This window comes from Dipteris shenzhenensis, chromosome 19, assembly GCF_047967505.1.
Source record: "Dipteris shenzhenensis isolate YYH24624 ecotype China chromosome 19, Dip_SZ_1.0, whole genome shotgun sequence".
Lineage (NCBI taxonomy): Eukaryota > Viridiplantae > Streptophyta > Polypodiopsida > Gleicheniales > Dipteridaceae > Dipteris > Dipteris shenzhenensis.
In genome coordinates this window covers 50,101,023-50,120,932 of record NC_141614.1, presented here as the reverse complement: position 1 = coordinate 50,120,932, position 19,910 = coordinate 50,101,023, and the positions used below count along the sequence as shown (strand labels likewise).

The following is a 19,910-nucleotide window of genomic DNA, read 5'->3' as shown; positions in this document are numbered from 1 at the left end:
TATAGAGCAGGGCGCGGGCAGTAGCGCAGCTGCTAGCTGCAGCAGGGCGGCGGCGCCGCGTCACACCAGCAGCTGCATAGCAGCTGCTAGCTGTTGAGCCCTCGGGCTTCGTCCGGGCGTCGCACAGGTTCAGCAGGTATACGGCCGTACGGCCGTCCGTACGTCGTACGGACTCCGTACGGGCGTCCGTACAGTACGGACGTCGCCGTACCTACAGGGAGCTGCATCAGGGGAACTTTCGAAAAAAATTTTTTCCCTCTTCTGGGATTCCGTGCCCTGCACAGGTACAGGAAGTACAGCAGGACTGCACAGGTACAGGAAGTACAGCAGGACTGCACAGGTACAGGAAGTACAACAGGCGCATATTTTTTTTGGAAGAAGAGAAGGAGAAAGAGCTCTCTGCTCTTCATTCAGGATAATCTTTCACTTCTAAAAACTGTGTTTTCTTGCAAGTACAGCAAGTACCTTCATTTACCTCTTCTGGGATTCCGTGCCCTGCACAGGTACAGGAAGTACAGCAGGACTGCACAGGTACAGGAAGTACAGCAGGCGCATATTTTTTTTGGAAGAAGAGAAGGAGAAAGAGCTCTCTGCTCTTCATTCAGGATAATCTTTCACTTCTAAAAACTGTGTTTTCTTGCAAGTACAGCAAGTACCTTCATTTACCTCGTGCTTGAGGTGAAGAGAACCACAGTGTGTGGTTGATTGCACAGTTATCTGTTTTCGTGAAGGAAATGCCTTGATTTTGCAGAGGACTTTTATGCTTTTACTGGGCTTGAATCTAAGTTTCCGGGTGAGCAGATCATAGGGCTTTTGCCTGGCAGTTGATGCTTTGTATGCCTTGAGGTAGTGTGGTGCCAGAGAGCACACATTTGCCTCGATTTCCGCAGTGTGGAGGTGACATTTTCTTGCAGGTCACATTTCTTGTGCAACACTCAGAGAACCTCAATTGAGCCACGCTTGGCCAGGGCGCATCGAGTTTACTCGGTCCCTAACTGTCCATCGTTGACAGTGCTCAAAAGGTTCCTCATTGCGTGTTTGTATGTTGGGATCTGTGTATGTCTTTTCTACACAGGGCAGTATTTGCATTACACTGTTAGTTGATTCTGTCAGAGAGTTTTTTTCACATTGCATGCTACCTCCGTGTTGAGGTGTTCTTCACTTGGTTCACGTGTCAGATCAAGGGGCTTTTGCCCAGATTTTGTTTGATAGCACTTGGGTTACCGACAGAGATCTTCAGATGCATTTTATCCCCTTGGCAGAAGGGTAATTGCTTGGGATTTATCCCATTTTCTGTTACAGGTTTTGTGACAGGCTGAAGTGTCATTTTTTTTTGGGGTGTATGCCAAGTGGTTTATGCATATTAACTCAGTGCAATACCTCATCTGAGGTGGGAGAAGTGATCAGTACAGCCAGTACAGCAGTGTTTACAGCAGTGTTTGTGCTTTGTCAGCTGATTATGCACTGTTAAAGCACTTGTTGAGCAGCTGCAGCATTCTGAAATTACTGTTTTTTATGCCTATTTGAGCACGGTACAGTGTTTCAGAAGGTACAGTAACTGGGGGAATTTTCTGTTTTGCTGCAGATTTTCTGACAGTAAAAAACAGCACTATTGTGAGTGCTCCTGGCTCTTTATAGAGCAGGTTTTTTCTGAGAAATCAGAATTTTATTCAGTCTTTCTGGACTACAGGTACTTTCCTTATCTGATATGGCATCAGGGGGAAGTGAATCTTCAATTCTGAACATAAAGAAACTGGAAGGAGCACACAATTATGCATTATGGGCAGAACAGTGCTTGAATGTACTTCTGTTAAAGAAGTTTTTTAAGCCCATAAGGGTGAAGGGTGTCAAGCCATCTGACATGGCAGCTGATGACTGGGAAGAGCTTGATTTGTCCGCAAGGGCAGCTATCATGCTCACTATTTCTGATACTCTTGTGTTCAATGTTCAGGCTGAAAAGACCTCTTATGGCCTATGGCAGAGGCTAGAAGAATTGTATGCCCAAAAGAGCTCAGCCAGTAAGGTTTATTGGTTGAAGAAGCTGGTTGATCTTCGCATGAAGGAAGGTACAGCTATGACCTCACACTTAAGTGAGTTCAATGCCATCTTTACACAGCTGATTGCACAGGGATTGAACCTTGATGAGGAGTTCAAGGCTACTTTCTTGCTTTGTACCCTCCCTGAGAGTTGGGACACTTTCAAGACCACCCTGTCAAATTCGAATGTCACTCCTATTTATGCTGATGTAGAGAGCTCTCTCCTTATGGAGGAGATGAGCAGGAAGAATAATGCGAGCAGCAAGTCTTCAAATGCCTTGCAGGTACAGGATAGAGGCAGGACTCAGCAGAAGGGGAGATCTGCTAGTAAGTCCAAATCCCGCAGTCAGTCCCGTGGCAAAAAGGATATTGAATGCTTTTATTGTGGCAAGAAGGGACATGTGAAGTCTAAGTGCTTCAAGTTCATACGGGATCAGAAAGCCAAGAAGGCTGAAACAAAGGATGCAGGCAATGGAAGCAAAGGCAAAGGCAAGGCCAAGGCAGATGACTTGGATGCAGTGAATGTTGCAGCAGAGGACAGTGACAGTGACATAGATGATGTTTTATGCTCTTCTGCTGTAATAGCACATGCTTTGGTTATTGATGGCCATGACATGCACACCTGGCTCTTGGACTCAGGTGCTTCTTTTCATGTTACTCCTCATAGGGAGTGGTTTACTTCCTACACAGGTACTTATGGAGTTGTTCATCTTGGGAACAACTATGCATGTCAGATTGCAGGGATTGGTAGTATACAGATAGTATTCCCTGATGGACGCATATTTATGCTTGATGGTGTTCGCCATGTGCCGCAAATCAAGAAGAATCTGATTAGCACTGGCTTATTGGATGACAGTGGTTACCACACCACATTTGGGGATTCCAAATGGGTGATTACTGATGGCCAGGCTGTAGTGGCTGAGGGTTTTAAGAGTGATACCTTGTACCCTCTTTATGTTTCCAGTGTGGGTAATCATGTTGTTGCCATAACCGAGCTGCCAAAGGTTTCATTGTGGCATAGCCGGTTGGGACACATGTCTGTTAAAGGAATGCAAGAACTGTCACGTTTGGGTTATCTGCCGTCTCTTTCTTTTTCAGATTTGCCTACTTGTGATCATTGCATATTTGGCAAGCATTCTGTGACTCCTCATAAGAGGAGAACTCCCCAGAATAGAGCACCTCTTGATCTAGTGCACACTGATTTGTGTGAGATGCCACAGTTATCACTAGGGGGTGCAAAATATTTTATTACTTTCATTGATGATGCCACACGCAAAGTGTGGGTAATTCTTGAAGCATAAGGGCGATGCCTTAGATGCTTTCAAGAAGTTTGTCGCTCAGGTTGAGAATCGGACAGGTCGTAGGCTGAAATGCCTCAGATCCGATAATGGGGGTGAGTATGTGTCACATGCTTTTGTGCAGTTTTGCGAAGCTAAGGGCATCAAACAGGAACTCACAGCCCCTCATAATGCATCTCAAAATGGTGCAAGTGAGCGGATGAATCGAACTATTCAGGAGAAGGTTCGATGTATGTTGTCTTATGCTGCATTACCCCATGGCTTTTGGGCAGAAGCCGTGCAAACAGCAGTTCACATTATTAACAGGTCGCCAAACAAGGCTTTGGAGTTGAAAGTGCCAGAGGAGGTGTGGTCTGGCAAGCCACCTTCATATAAGCACTTACGTGTATTTGGCTGCGAGTGCTTTGCTCATGTACGCAAAGAACTGCGCACCAAACTGGATCCAAAGTCTATCAGATGCATCTTTATGGGTTATGGTGACGAAGGTGAAATGGGGTACAGGTTATGGGATCCCGTTAAACGGAAGATTATACGCAGCAATGATGTCATCTTTAAAGAGGATAGTGTACACAAGGAACCCGTGCAACCTGTGGAATACAGGAGGGTTATTTATGATGATGTTGGACAGCAAAGAATGCCCATTTATATGCAGCAGCAGGCTGCTGCAGATAACCCTGTTCAAGAGGGTATACAGGCTGAAAATCAGCCAGGTAATTTTGCCAATGATGCACCACTGGATATGCCAGCAGATAGGGCTGTAGAACAGCCAGATATGGTGGTACAGCCACCCGTCATGCATGACGAACAGGCTGGACAGCAGCCTAATCCGGAACATTTTGTTAGGAGGAGCACCTGTGTACAACGGCCTCCTGCCAGGTTTGTTCCAGGAGCCAATAATGTGGCTGATTTTATCATGCTGACAGATTGTGGTGAGCCTTCCAGCTTCAAGGAAGCTATGGGAAGAACAGAGAAAAAGAAGTGGGAGAAAGCCATGCAGTCAGAAATGGACTCCCTACTTCAAAATGATACATGGGACTTGGTGCAGCTACCTGCAGGCAGAAAGGTTTTGCCATGCAAGTGGGTTTACAAAGTCAAAGTGGATTCAAATGCTTTACCGAGGTATAAGGCCAGATTGGTTGCCAAGGGATTTAAGCAGGAGAAGGGCATTGACTTTGATGAGATCTTTTCCCCTGTAGTCAAGATGACTACTTTGAGAGCAGTGTTAGCTCTTGTTGCTCATGACGACATGGATTTATGTCAGATGGATGTAAAGACAGCCTTTCTTCACGGAGATCTCCATGATAAGATCTATATGAGTCAGCCAGAGGGATATGCTGTTAAAGGGAAAGAACAGCTTGTGTGTAAGCTCAAGAGGAGCTTGTATGGACTCAAGCAGGCGCCAAGAGAATGGTACAAGAAGTTTGATGCCTTCATGCAGTCCCAAGGGTATCATAGGTGTGAGACCGATCATTGCTTGTACACCAAACGGGCAAAGGATGGCAGTTTGATGCTACTCATTCTATATGTGGATGACATGCTTATTGCCAGTAAATCTCAGCATGAGATTAGTGCTTTGAAGAAACAACTGCATAAGTCTTTTGACATGAAAGACTTGGGTGATGCAAATCATATTCTTGGCATGCGGATTACTCGTGACAGGTCCAAGGGACTTTTGTTTCTGTCACAGAAGGAGTACATTGACAAAGTACTGCAGCGGTTTAAAATGGAGGGGGGGAAGTCTATTAGTACCCCGTTGCCTCCACATTTAAAACTCAGCAGTAAGGACAGCCCCAGATCAGATGATGATAAGGCTGAGATGGCCAAGGTTCCGTATGCATCTGCAGTTGGATCTTTGATGTATGCCATGGTTGCCACTCGTCCGGATATTGCTTTTGCGGTGGGAGTCATCAGCAGGTATATGGCAAATCCAGGCAAGCGGCACTGGGAAGCAGTGAAAGGTGTCTTGAGGTATCTCAAGGGTACCAAAGACTTGTGCATATGCTATGGTAGGCAGGATGCATTGGTGCATGGTTTTACAGACTCAGACTATGCAGGAAATGCAGATAACCGGAAGTCTACTACCGGTTATATTTTCACATTTGCAGGAGGTGCTATATTATGGGTGTCTCGGTTGCAGAAATGCATTGCACTGTCAACTACTGAAGCTGAATACGTTGCAGCCACTGAGGCTTGCAAGGAAGCAATATGGCTTACTCGGCTGGTGGGAGACTTGGGCATTATAGGAGATATGCCAGTTTTGCATTGTGATAGTCAGAGTGCTATCATGTTGGCAAAGAATCCGGTCTTTCATCAGAAGACCAAGCACATAGATGTGAAATATCATTTCATCAGGGAGGTACTGGAAGACAAGCGACTTGAGCTTGTGAAGGTGCATACTGATGATAATCCTGCAGATTTGCTCACTAAGAGCTTGCCTACAGAGCGGTTTGCACATTGCCGCCACATCATGGGATTAGGATGAGACCATTCTTATTTTATGGTCTTGTATACAGTAACTGTATATTGCTGTAATTTTTATTCTTTTCTCCCCTATAGGCACATTGGCCTTTAGGTGGGAGGTTGTTGGGGTAAAGGCACATTGCCACCCCTTTATTAAAGATAAGACATCTATGACTGTCTTAAGACAGTCATAGGGTAAAACCTAATCCTAATAAAACAAATGAGTTTGTGGTGTGGCTCATTACTTCACACCCGCACACTTGAGTCTTCTCTCTCTCACTCACTCTCTCCCCCTTTGCTCTTCTTCCTGTTCCCTTACCTCTCAGATGCAACAGGACTTCACATCGGGGATGGTCGCATGGCTCATAGAGGAGGGGCATGCTTTTTCCATTGATGCAGTCTCTCCAACCTACATGATCCAAGGCCAGCATGTCTCCACGATTGAGGCATATATGCATCGCCGCCTCGCTTGCGCCCCTTGATCTTGCCAGAGAATAGTGTATGGGAGATGGTGTGTCCACCAACGGCTACCCTGGTCACCTCTGGCAGGATTTCATATTCACCCTACGCGCCATCTTGGAGCGTGGGACTGCAGGTTCTAGAGTGGCTTCCGAAAGGCGAGAGCGTTTCTTCAAGGCTTGGCCTGCAAGCACTTTTTATTTCATTACCACAAGATTATTCAATGGATGTACAAAGCACCACCTTGGTTGTTAGCCCTTGTTATAGAGATTCCCTAGGCAGTGAGCTGGGTTCTCTGGAAACAAGCTGGTTTCTTTTCGACAACCAGTTTTATTTTTCTTTTCCATGATCAGCACTTTCGGTTTTGCTGATTTGTATGCTTGATTTTCAAGCTTTAATAAAAGTTCTTTTCTTGGCAGGGGGGAGGGACATTGTACCTGGGCTTCACACCCTAAGACCCTTAGTTTTTCTGAGAGACTATAGCAAGACATCGAACCTAGGGCATAAGGGGGCGTGTGTGTGCTTTGGGGTGATTTACTTAGGTAAATATCTATGGGTGTCCCATCAGGTCTGTCTTACGTATATTAATGTGTCCTTGATATCCATGTCTGTGCTTTAGTCTAGAGGGCATGTTGATTGGCTGCAAGTGGGGTCTGCAAGGGAATCCAGCTCCTTGTATCTAACATAAGCTGATATAGAAATAATCGCTAAGATTGCTTTAGTGTATTACCACTGTGTAAACTACGATGCATTCAAACTGAACTTGACAAAACTTTCTGTTTCTTTAAGCAAAATCCCCGGGCAGTAACACTTTATACAGTCTAGTACAACTAGAGCGGTGCCGATTCTACAGGTTTCGTTTAGGGCTTACATTGTAACAATAAGCTGTTTCTTAAGATCTGGTGGGCCTTTCTCCTCCTGAGCTTTGATGTTGCACAAGAACTGTGCAGATGTGCCCTTCTTTGTATCTGCCTGATCCTGTTTCTGACTTGAACATATTGACTTTGGTAAAGGAGCTTCCTTTCATTTTCTATCTTCTTTATCTATGTCTGATTAATGTCAACGTATCTTTGAAAAGTGCGTGGTTCTAGTAAATGTGTTCCTTATGCTCTATCTGTGCTCTCAATGTGGCTTTCTGATGGTAGATCTCTTTCATGTCCCTTTGCTTGAGAGAGAGAGAGAGAGAGAGAGAGAGAGAGAGAGATTTCCAATTTCTGCTTCCGTTTGGTTCAGGAGGATGATTCATCAAGGAAATGCAGAGCCTGCTGTTTAAATGAACACACCAAAAATTTGGAAAGGATTCAAAGGAAAAATATTGGTGCATGGATATCTGTGGCCAAAAACAAGGATGATGATGATGACGATGAAGATGATGATGATGATGAAGAAGATGAGGAAGATGATCTGGATGATGATGATGAAGATGGGGATGGTGGGGATGATGCACAGGGTGGAGAAGATCCGAAGGGTGGAGAAGGTGAAGGTGAAGATGGTGGCAACGAAGATGATGATGAGGATGAACTGGATGATGAAGAGGATGATGATGAAGATGATGAAGAGGAAGATGAGGATGAAGACGAGGATGAAGAGGAAGAGGCGCCTCCTAAAAAGAAGAAGAAATGAAGGAGTCAGATCAGACGTCAACATACAAGCACATAGTGCAGTTTTGTGTAGCAGGAAGGTGTAACTTGCTGGTTGTCAAACGATAATTGGTTCTTGTATTGCAGCATAAATTGTTGAACAGTTTTGATGAACTCACACATTTATACAATCTGTCTGAAGGAATGCTTTGAAACAGCTGAGTACATCTTACGATTTGTGTTGTTTTGAATCTCTCCTCGAATCATGTCTATTTTGGGTAGTTGTTTATCTCTAAACAACGTTTTCTGTTTATAAAGCTGCTAACCCTCTCTCTCTCTCTCTCTCCCTCTCTCTCTCTCTCTCTCTCTATATATATATATATATATATATATATATATATATATGTATGTATATATATATATATATATATATATATATATATAGATACATACATACATATATGTCTCTCTCTCTCTCTCTCTATATATATATATATATACATATATACATAGATACATAGATATATATATACATAGATAGATATGTATATTATATATATATATATATAGATACATGTATCTATCTCTCTCTCTCTCTCTCTCTCTCTCTCTCTCTCTATATATATATATATATATATCAGATTGATTAATATTGTGTATGTGCCCATTAATGTGTTTGGTGGAGCGAGGGGAAATGAGTGACAAGGCTTAGTTTATTAAGTTCTTGTGATCCTTGGTCAGCATAAGCAATATCTGAACTGTAACTGTGCTTGTAGAGTACGAAATGCAGCAGTAATTTGAGGATATGTATGTGTATTAGCATGGCACTTGGATGAAAGCATTCTGTCCGACTTCAACCTAGACTTATGTTCAAGCTCAAGTCAAGTTATAATCAATTCTTGAAATTGTTGTTTGTAGTTCAATTTGTATGTTTGTTTGAGGATCTTAACGCTCACTGCCCTCTCTCTGAAGTGGACCTATGCTTGTGTTCACTTTTTAGTGATATTGCATATGTCAATCTCGTCCCCTTTCAACCTGTGGTATTTCTTTCTCGAGGCATGTGATTTTGTCTTCCATATATTTCTCGTCATCCAAGCAGCCACTTGCAAACCCCCAATGCGTAGCATCATTCTATTGTTTGCTATAGTTTCATGCTCTTTTACTTCCATATAAAGGTCACCTGTATTTGCTTTATTGCTGGCATGAGCAATCATCCCCTACTTGATTGAGCTGACTTGGTGATCATCTCCTCAATTGTGGAGACAAGTAGTGGTGCTGGTGGAGAGAGAAATAAAGATCTATTAATGTCTCTAGAAGACCTTGCCGATCTATGAGACAAAAAGTGCAACACCAAAAATTGACTTATTGCATGTGGATAGCTAGATAATAAGGGGAGAGTTTATTAATGTCTTCAAGAGTTCTAAGGGTCTATGAGGCTAAGAAAACCAAATATGATCATGTTAGGGGGTGGGCCACTAAAAGTCGGCGTTGGTGTATGAGATGAGGAAATAAATACATTGTGTTGTCATTGTGCAAGAGAATATTCAAATGCAAAGGTCCTTGGCCATCATCCATCCTATCAGTTATCCGTCTGAGTGATGAGATTTGTGTATGATGTCTATGGATCAAATCCACCGTTTGTTGAGGATAGACGAGAAGATCTTGGTCATCAGTAGCCTTGGGTTTGGTGAGGGCTAGCACCATCAAGGAAGAGAATTGGTAATGGAACTCTGTTGGTGCTCTTCGTGATTAATCTATTCGGGTCCTTCCTTCCTCTATAATCTTGAGGAGGTAGCTTGTCCTTTGATAAGTGCTAAGTCAAACGGTAGTTTGCGGTGCTCATGTGAGAGTCCACCCAAGGTCGAGTCTGTTGAGTTATGGTCTTTGGGTTTGTACCATGTCTCGTCCCTTGTTGTCCTTGGCTTGGGTCATCAGAGAAAGAAGTCCATAATCTTCCTCTAATTTAAGCTCTAACTTGGGTTCTCCTATGCTCTACTCTACGCTCACACGAACCTATATGTTGTTGGGTCTTGACGAGGGAAATTGCCATGCAAAGTTGATCAAGATGGGTTGACCAACTCCGCTCCTGAATCGATCGTGGTGCCGTCCACACAGATCTCTTTGTACACAAGGCATTTGAATGCAAGATCTCTTGCACATCACATAAAGTGCAAATCTGTCTCACATGGAGTGCCCTCTGCATGTCCCATCGCAATATGTAGTCGATGAGAAAACAAAGAGATGTGACCACCTAAAAGGTTGCTCCAAAGTTGTAGAGGGGTAGTCCTAAACTCTACTAACAAATTTAATACAAGTATTTTTTGCATATCTATCCATTTTACTTTACTTGCAATGCTTGTATTACTATGTATCCTGTACGTTGGGGAGACCTCATCAATGTGGAAGGTGTGACCCCCCTCTATCAACCCTGTGCCCCAGGTGAAGTCTTGGAGGAGATTTTGCATCCGGGCTACGATTCGGAGGGATCCTAGCCAGGTCCTTTGGGTGCTCGGGCAGCTCTAAAGGCAGTGCGGGATTGTCTCCAAAAGCAACTAGAAGAAGTACGAGATCTTCCATGGTCAAAGGTTGGACCAAAGCCGAGTCCATAAATGTGAGCGTATCTCTTGAGATACATGTTGCACTACTCAATGTCTCTTCCTCGAAGGGGTCCAAGATGACGCCTTGTAATCGCCTTCCTATCTGGTCGTGTAGGAGAAGAAGGGAACCTCCTCCACTCTCTCTGTGTAACCATTCTCCTTGACCTCACTATACCTCTCGAAGAGGTCGTCCCTCTCAAAGCCAATGTCGCCAGTTGGGGGCCTCCTAGTTCAGAATGCTAGGATGTTAACAGGCATTGTGCATGTTAATGGATCTGGCCCCCATCCAACCGCAAGGGTTTTGAGCCACAAATGGCTCCATTTCGAAGTAGTGGCCAGGATCACCCAAATTGGCAAGGATAAGACGAGCCATTTGGATCCCATATATGGATAACACAAGAGCCATTTGGAGACAAAGGAAAGGTTGAGAGAATTAGTATATGCCTTGGCGCCATATGGGCCGAAGTGGTTCTAAGAAGAGAGAGAGAAGTGGTACAAGGAATAGGGTTGGCCCTCCCTTCAAAAGGTGACTTGTATAAAAGGCCAAGTGTTTGACTTTGGTCTTTATTGTGTACTTTCGAGGAATGGAATAGAAGCTCTCTTTACTCTCTCTCTTTCATTGAGTTTCTTTGTTCTTCCTTGTGATTGCCACTACTCCCTCACTCCCATCCCCCTTCCTCATGCTCTTTTCTCCCTTCTATCCCCCTCTCTCCTCACTTCCCCTTTCCCTGTGGAATCACAAGAAGGCCATGACTATCTTGGATGGTAGAACGGGTGTCAGTATCATCACAAAGTAGTGCTGGGCAGAATGGAGAAAACTTGAGATGGAAAGTACCAATCTGATTGTGAAATTAGTCGATGGTGCGACAGCCCAATCAATGCCCTGGGGTCCTAAGGGACATAACGATCGAAACCTTCAGTCTGACCTACCCCTTAATATGATAAATGTCTTGAGAGCTCCGCAGAAGATCAAGGGGTAAGAAAAGTCAAAATAGACCTTCATTAGCTGAGGTATGTGGGTGTCATTTACAGCACATCATGAGTTCTCACCAAATTGGGGAGCCAAATTGAATAGACTAAATGCCCCCCTACATTCCCTTAAAGTAGAGGAAGCTCCTCTTGTAGAGATGCCTCATATAGAGGATAAACCATCCCAAAACACCACGGCCTCAAAGGCCAAGGACACTAAGACACGCTACAAGGGAAAGAAAATTGTTCTAGAAGCCTTAGAAGATGGCGAGGATGAGGAAGAGACTGACTTGCGTCAGCAAACACTTTAAAGATTACAGCGTACATGATACTACTAGAACAGGCTAAGAGGTCTATCGAGAAAGGAGATCAAAATGGATATGATGGTCCTGCAAAGGTTAAGGAAGTGAACCTGGCTGGGTCCAAGAGAGTACCCTAAGCTAGTTTACATAGTTGATGACCTAACTTCTAATCAAGAATCGGCCTTGCTTGCCTTGTTGCATGAATTTCAAGATTATTTTTTCTAGAAGTACAAACATGAAGGGCGTGCCACCGAAAGTAGTGCAACATACCATCCCGATGATGGATGACTTTAGAATGATATGGCAACAACCCTATCCCATGAAACCGAAATATGCGATGATCGTTGAGAGAAAATACAAAAGCAAATTGATGCAGGGTTCTTTTATGAGATCAAGCATACAAATTGGGTATCGTCCATTGTTATAGTGCTAAAAAAGAATGGCATGGTTAGAGTATGCGTTGATCTCAAGAAGGTAAATGCCGCAACCCATAAGGATCATTATCTCCGCTGCCCTTTACAGAGCACATCCTAGAAAGAGTCATAGGAAAGGAAGCTTATAGCTTCTTGGATGGGTTCTCATGATATAATCAGGTGTTAAGAGCACCCCAAGATCTACGTAAAACTACATTTGCCATGGAATGGGGAGCCTATGCTTCAAAAGTGATGATCTGCAGACTCACTGCCTTTTACAGAGCACGTCCTAGAAAGAGTCGCAGGTAAAGAAGCTTATAGCTTCTTAGATGGGTTCTTAGGATATAATCAAATGTCCATAGCACCCCACGATCAGCATAAAACTACATTTGCACTGAATGGGGAGTCTATGCTTCAAAAGTGATGATCTTCAGACTCACTTATGCACCCGCAACATTCCAATGGCTAATGATCACTACATTCAAGGAATACTTAAGGAGTCTATGCTCAAAAGTGATTGGGATGATCTGTCTGTTCACTCTAATTGTGATAATCAGCTTAAGTATTTGAGATTTGGTATCTGAAAGATGTGTCTCTATAGATCTCTAAACATGGGGAAATACTAAGACACATGGTATCCAAGAATGGGATTTCTACTAATTACAAAAAAATCAAATTAATTCTTGAATTACCCCCATCCAGAAAAGAGTGTACACCAATTCACCGAGCATATGGGCTACTATTGTCACTTTATTTACAATTATGCAGTGATTGCCCGCCCCTTGTACAAATCACTGATTATATTCCATTGGACAGAAGAATGTCAATTACCCTATGGGACCCTTAAGTTGGTCTTGGCATCAACCCCTATTTTGCGAGCAACCAATTGGGACTTAGAATTTCATGTTCACATTGATGCCTTAACATTCACCATAGGGTGCATACTGGCACAGCCAAGTGAGTTTAATTTGGATTATCCAAATAGGGTGCTTACTGGCATAGCCAAGAGAGTTTAATTTGGATTATCCAATATACTTCGTTGGTCGCCTATTGAATCATGCCAAGGTGAACTACACCACCACTCAACGTGATGGACTGGCCATGGTATATGCAGTTAAAGAATTTAGGCATTACTTGTTAGCAAACAAGTTTATCTTCTTCATTTATCACTAGGCTCTCCTTTACTTGGTCTATAAACCATGCATGACAGGTTGCATCACCCAATGGATGCTTATCCTTTTGGAATTTGATTTCACGTTAGCGATACGAAAGGGACGTGCACACTTCATGGTAGACCACATGTCTCGAATCCCTAATGGTGAGCTTGTGACATGAGTGGAAGATGATCTTCTAGATGCCCCACTATTCTTAGCAGACCTAGTCCTTGAATGGGCATAAGAAATCTAACACTTATTGACAAATGGGTTTCCCCAGGACAAAACACTCAATGAGTATAGGGTCAAGGATGCAACCCCATACCAACTGGTATAGCCGGGCAACTCTACCAGATGGGAAATGATGGTATTATGTGTCGATGCATCCAAAAAGATGAATTTGTGGAAGTCTCTTGGCTCTTTCCCATGGCTTCCGCAAGAAGAGCAGGGTATTCTCAGTATGTAGGGTTTTGAGGCATTTTGTCACCTACAGATATATTGGTGTCGTCGTTTGTAGAATAAGTATAGCTTAGGACCTCGAGTCGTATTTCGGTGAGAGACGTAGTCTAAAGTGTGGTAAGCACACATAGTGCAAGCATGTGTGAAAGGATCGTGCATCATCATGGTTGGGGTAATGAAGGCTTTTGCCTTCATTGGGGGTTGAAGGGTTTAGGAGGAGTTTAAGGGTTTAGAAGGAGGTTCCAAGGTTCAAAGAGAGGTTCCAGAGTTTACAAGAGGTTCAAGGATTAGAAGGAGGATCTAAGGTTCAGGGTAGAGTATATGGTGGAGAACTTATTTCCCTCGTAGATCATGGGGGTCAAGGGTGAGGAGCTAAGGGTTTAGGGGGAGCATAGGAGTGGGAGAGGAAGAAGGTGTAAGAGCATGGAGGGAAGGGAGAGGGAGGAGGAGGGAGGAGGAGGGAGGAGGAGGAGGAGAAGGGACAAGGAGGAGGAGGAGGAGTGGGGGGGAGGAGGAGAGGGAGAGGATGGGTTGCAAGGTATGAGGAGAGGGGAGGAGGAGTTGCAAGGTTAGGACATGCTTTTGGACGTGGAGTGCAAGGAAGCATGGACACTTAAGACAATTGCTTGGAATATTAAAGTAGAACTCAACACAATGCCCCAAAGAGTGTGGGATTCATTCCATTATGGGGTATTTATACAAGTTGGAGAGCTTCTCTCTCTACATGTAGGAATTGTAAAACATTTTCTCTGTACTTGTAGAACTTGCATGTAGAAGTTGCATGTAGGAGTTGCATGTAGAACTCGCATGTAGACATGCAAGTTGGATTCCTAAGAGGATTATTCCTAGCCTTATGCAAGTACAAGCGGAGCTTTGCCGCTACTCTACACACACATTCTGTACTACCTATAACCATGTTGGCATAGAGACAACATAATCCTGGATCCATTTAATTACCCGTCCTCGGGTTATGGCTTATTTTGATTTCAGAGTTGGGATGCCATGTACGTAACCTAGTGGGTGTTGAGCTTGAGGCATGCTAGTCACTCCTGTTGTAATGCTTTTGCACCATACAATTTATGGTATGTAGTGAGGAAACTTATCTCCTCTTGAGGAGGGTTAGACAGCTATGAACTTTGGAGGAAATCTCGTTGTTGAGGCTGCAGACTTTGCCATCGAATCTTCTTGGGAAGAGGTTTGGCAAGGGTCTCATTGTTGTTGAGGCTGGCATTTCTTGCTATCTTGCATACATGTTGGATGCGATTGCACCTGTATCATTGAGCTTGTAGATCAGTTTGTATGCAAGTCTGATATTTGTGCATTTAGGAGATGGCTATGATGTTTGGTGGGGATCTCGTTGCTGAGGCTGCAGACTCTTTTGCCAATTCATCTTGAGTTTTGGCATAGCTTCTTGTCCTGCTTGTGAATTCATTGCATGCTTTGAGAGTATGGAATGAAAGTGTGTGATACTATTATTGATGCAATCTATTATGTGCCTATGCAAAATCATGTGAGTGCACGCGATCTGTCGATTAGATAGGGACTAACTATATGCTTATTTGTAGGATTTCATAGGGAAACTAAGAGTTAATCATCCCCAAGTGGAAATTGATTAGGTCTTCCTAAATGTGCAAAAACGTGCATATGCTAGTGAGTGTGCGTGTAATAGTTTAATGCAAACTATATGTGCAAAAATGTGCATATGCTAGTGAGTGTGCGCATAACAATCTAGTGCTAACTATTGAAGACTTGGGGTTTCCAAAACTTCATTATTGTCAGGGATGAAAGACTTGGGGTTTCAAAAACTTCATTATTGTTAGGGATGACTTTTGTGTTGATGTAGTATCGCTTCAATAGGCTCCCATTTATGGTTGTGTTGAATTGGACTCCATCCAATGTTTCTAGTAGCACAGCTCCGATGGGATTCATTTTTCTTACTCAGTAGCATCCTTAACCTAGATACTTGAGTTTTCCATTGTGTACTTTGGCATTGTTGGGGACACTACCACTTGTGTAATTCTTGAAGTACTCTGGTACTTCTCAAAGATCAGCCTCTGATGGTGTTGAACTAGCCTGGCATGTGCTATGGGTATTGGGTGGCATAGTATCATTAACCAATTTGTTAGGCCCTTGGGCACTTTCATTTTCTGAAGTCTCTTGATTGATCTTCATCCACACGTGGCTTATACTTTCAAAACTTCTTATGTTGGGAACTATGGGGTAACCTTTCCATTGGTAAGGTGTTCCCAAGTAAAGGTTCATTTGCTATGCATACTCATTCTAGTCCATCAGGGGACCTTTTAAGAGGAAGTGGCTTAGATTTTGAGGGAGCCGGCTTTGCAAGATACAAGTCAATGATCCTTGTTTGGACTCGTTTGAATTCATTAAAGTATTCTGCCTTGGCTGCTCGGCGATTTCCTCCAGCTTTCTTGCGAGATCTTCTGCTGTTATTCAACTTTGGAGGTTCAACTTTGGGAAGCTCCACCGCCATTAGGGCATGTAGAATGACTAAGTCATTGTCAAAGACGATCTTCAATTTGAGCATTCTTAGCCTCAGTTTCAAGGTCCCAAGGAAAATATAAGTCATTATTGGTATGGGTACCTTCTTCAAGTTCATTATTCCACTTGAGGTCAGCCATAAAGAATGGCACCTCTAGATCGATTGGTTCTGAGTGGAGGATCTACCTACATAACCCTAGTATCTATCTGCGAGAAGCTGGGGTCTAATGAATGGCAGTTGTCAATGGTTGCCAATGTTTGTATCCAATTATTGACATTGCTTTGTGTATTGCTAGCTATGGCATGATGTTGCACGGGAGCTGATTTGCTTGAGATTAACGTTGAAGAGGTTTCATCCAACGCATTAGGCACAATTGGTTTTATTGCTCCTGTCCCCACATTCACCCGAACTACGGTGTCATGATTTTGGATTGTCATTCTATCAGTTCCCCAATCATGGAGGACTAATGCTTCGCGCAACCAAGGACATCCCTGTAAGATTTGATAGGATTTCTTAGGGAGATCGAAGATTGTGAATTGAAGGGAAAAGCAGACTCCTGCAACTTTTGTTAACACACCATTTACTCTTCCCAAGGGTTTTGCCTATGAATCATTAGCAAGGCATATGTTGAAATTAGCCTTTTGGATTGGTGTGAGGCCCCATTCATTGTAGAGCTCCTTGAATAGGACATTTACACTTGCTCCACCATCCACTATGGCTTGGAATTCATTATATGCCTTGTGAATCAAAGGCACAATGATGTTGCGTATGTCATCTCTCTCACCCATCTGTACAAGGAGATCTTCTATGTCTTCCATAAATGGAGGGGGATTTGTGAGTTTAATCCAGCCTTTGAAACTCTCCTAAGATTGGGACAATTCCCTAATAGGATTCCAATGGGAATTGACATAGGGCAACTTAGAATGCTAGAGAGTACGGCTCCTTCAAGGTGGCATGGTGGTACATTATGTTGTGGATTCTATTGTTGGAACACAAGCTCGAGTACAATGTCAATACTCGGTGGGGCCAAGTCAGGGATTGGATCTTGGGCTTGCTTCTCAACCTCAAATTGAGCTTGTTCCTTTTGTACCCATTCTTGAAGTGCCTGAAATTGAGCCTTCTCCACTTTTGCATTCGGATATGGAGCTGCTTTTATTTAAGGCTTGGGAGCTAATGTGGATGAGCTTGGTTGCTCAATGCTTGGCGGAGGTAGAGGCACTTGTGCTTTCTTTGGAAGAAGTCATCTTGATTGAATTGGAATATTAGGGTCTTTGGTGGCCTCTTTTTGTTGGTGTGTAATTACATTCACAGGTTGTGATATTACACTTGCCCGGCCCCAGACTTTGATGGTCCACCCTAGTAATGCTAATTGGGACGTCAGGCTTAACATCGGTTTATTGTGAGACCTTTATTTTCATAGGACAATCCATACAAGCATGGCCTATGCCACAATCTCTATAGAGTGGTTGGAAAGTAGTGGGGCTACCACAATGAGGGCACTCTACAATCCGATGATTCTCTCTACAACCATAGCACTTGATTGGCACTTGATATGTGTTGGGTCGAACTTGATTTGCATAGACTGGTATTAAACCTTCTGCACCTTCTACATAGCACACTGGGTACTCAACTTCATACTCGAATGGCAAATCCACTTCCTTGGCTTGAAGTTGTTGTATTGGAACTGTCAAAGGAGTTGGATTTGGTGCTCTTGGATATGGTCGTCGATTTGGATTCCTGAGTAATTGCGGGACTTGTGTTCGAACAGGAATAGGATTCAGCCTTGAAGATGGGGGTGCTTGTGCAAGTGCCAGTTATCTGTACACTAGTATGGGTGCTGGCAGTTGGTATTATTGAGGTCGAGGCGGGTTGTTGCGCATGTTGAAGATGCAACTATTTTCATCATGGCCACTGACTACGCAGATATGGCACCACAACCTTGGCGGTGAATTTGCTTGTGCAGTGATCCTAGATCTTAAAATCGGGCATTCATTTGCTATATGATTGGCCATGCAATGTGGGCACCATACATTTTCTCACCTTGGATAAGTCTGAGGTGGCAGCTGAAACATGTGAAGCTTTTGTTGCTTAGTTGGAGAGTGGGATCATCTAGTAGTCTCTCTGTTTGAAAGTGCATCTTGAATTCTATTTGCAGCAGGTCCTATGTGGCTCTTTCTTCTACTAGGAGGTCTAGATACCATTTTGAGGCTTCATTGGTTAAGGCCATGGGGAACCAGGTGACCTTCACGACATAAATATATGAGCGAATTAGTGCAAAAAAAGGCCCACATGAGAGCACAAATTAACGAGTGCTAGGGATGCCAAAATGGTGTGCAATGGGTTGGAAAAATGCCCCATAGCGTGCTGTTTTTGTGTGTGAAACGATGGTTCAAATGGGGTCCAGTTTGGCCACCAAATGGATGAGTTACGAGGGGTTAAAGTGGGGGTAAAATAGGGCCTTTTTGTGTATGTGTGTGTGGGGGGGGGGGATGCCTTGGTCAATAGGTTTAAGTGTGAATGGACTTAATTGAGGGGAGTAACTAACCTAGCTCATTGACCTAACTGGTTCAATCCCCCCCTTTTTTTTTTTAAAGGGTGAATGGACAGTGGGTGGATGGCTAGGTTATTACTATGAGAAGGGTTTGAAATAACTCTCCGTGTGAGGATGGGAGTAAGGTGGTGGTCAATGGAGAGGGAGGAGGGTCTTGCATAGGGCTCGGAAAGGGAAAGAGAATGGAGGCTAGATGTGAAAGAAGAAGAATGGGGGGGTGAAGTGGGTTTTTATAGGAATGGGTGTAGGGGTAGGGTCAAACCCTAAACTCTTCCCAAGCCATAACTTTTCATGGTTAGCTGGGGTCGCTCTTGTGTAAAAAGGTAAAATGATCAAAATTGTAGGCTCTATGCATTTGTGTCCATTATCTAGCCTGATTTGTTTTTCAAGTGGCTTGTTTTTAAGAAATAAAGAGAATTTCTTAAGGTAGTAACCCAAGGTTAATGCTTGGGGTTGATATGTTTGGCTAGAGTTGGAAAAATTTTACTCTCCTAGCCCTTGAGTGTTATGTTCGTGAAAGTTCATAGTAGTTTGTTTTTTACACATACTTGCATATGTTTACTCGCTACTTGAGACACTAATCTCCCTGGTAGCGGCACCAAATGTTGGCTCTTACCCATGGCTTCCACATGAAGAGCAAGGTATTCTCAGTATGCAAGTTTCTGAGGCTTTTTGTCACCTACAGATATATCAGTGTCGTCGTTTGTAGTATAAGTGTAGCTCAGGACCTTGAGTCATATTCCGATGAGAGGCATAGGCTTAAGTGTGGTAAGCAAACATAGTGCAAGCATGTGTGAAAGAATCATGCATCATCATGGTTGGGGTAATGAAGGCTTTCGCCTTTATTGGGGGTTGAAGGGTTTAGGAGGAGTTTAAGGGTTTAAAAGAGGTTCCAAGGTTCAGAGAGAGGTTCTAGAGTTTAGAAGAGGTTCAAGGGTTAGAAGGAGGATCCAAGGTTCAGGGTAGAGTACATGGTGGAGAACTCGTCTCCCTCGTAGATCATGGAGGTCAAAGGTTGAGGAACTAAGGGTTTAGGGGGAGCATAGGAGTGGGAGAGGAAGAAGGCGTAAGAGCATGGGGGAAAGGAAAGAGAGGAAAAGGGAGGAGGAGGAGGGAGGAGGAGGAGGAGGAG

At 43.6% G+C, this 19,910-nt stretch overlaps 1 protein-coding gene across 2 annotated transcripts in view; it reads left to right on the top strand.

Moving 5' to 3' along the window:
- LOC147890597 (uncharacterized) overlaps window positions 1–8,050 on the top strand; it is a 33,024-nt gene extending 24,974 nt beyond the window's left edge. For both annotated transcript variants that reach the window (XM_087390479.1, XM_087390481.1), the window contains exon 5: window positions 7,487–8,050. In XM_087390479.1, the coding sequence (XP_087246605.1) occupies window positions 7,487–7,876 (390 nt within the window). In that variant the 3' untranslated portion in view covers window positions 7,877–8,050. The remainder of the gene's footprint in view (window positions 1–7,486) is intronic.
- Window positions 8,051–19,910: the final 11,860 nt, after the last annotated feature.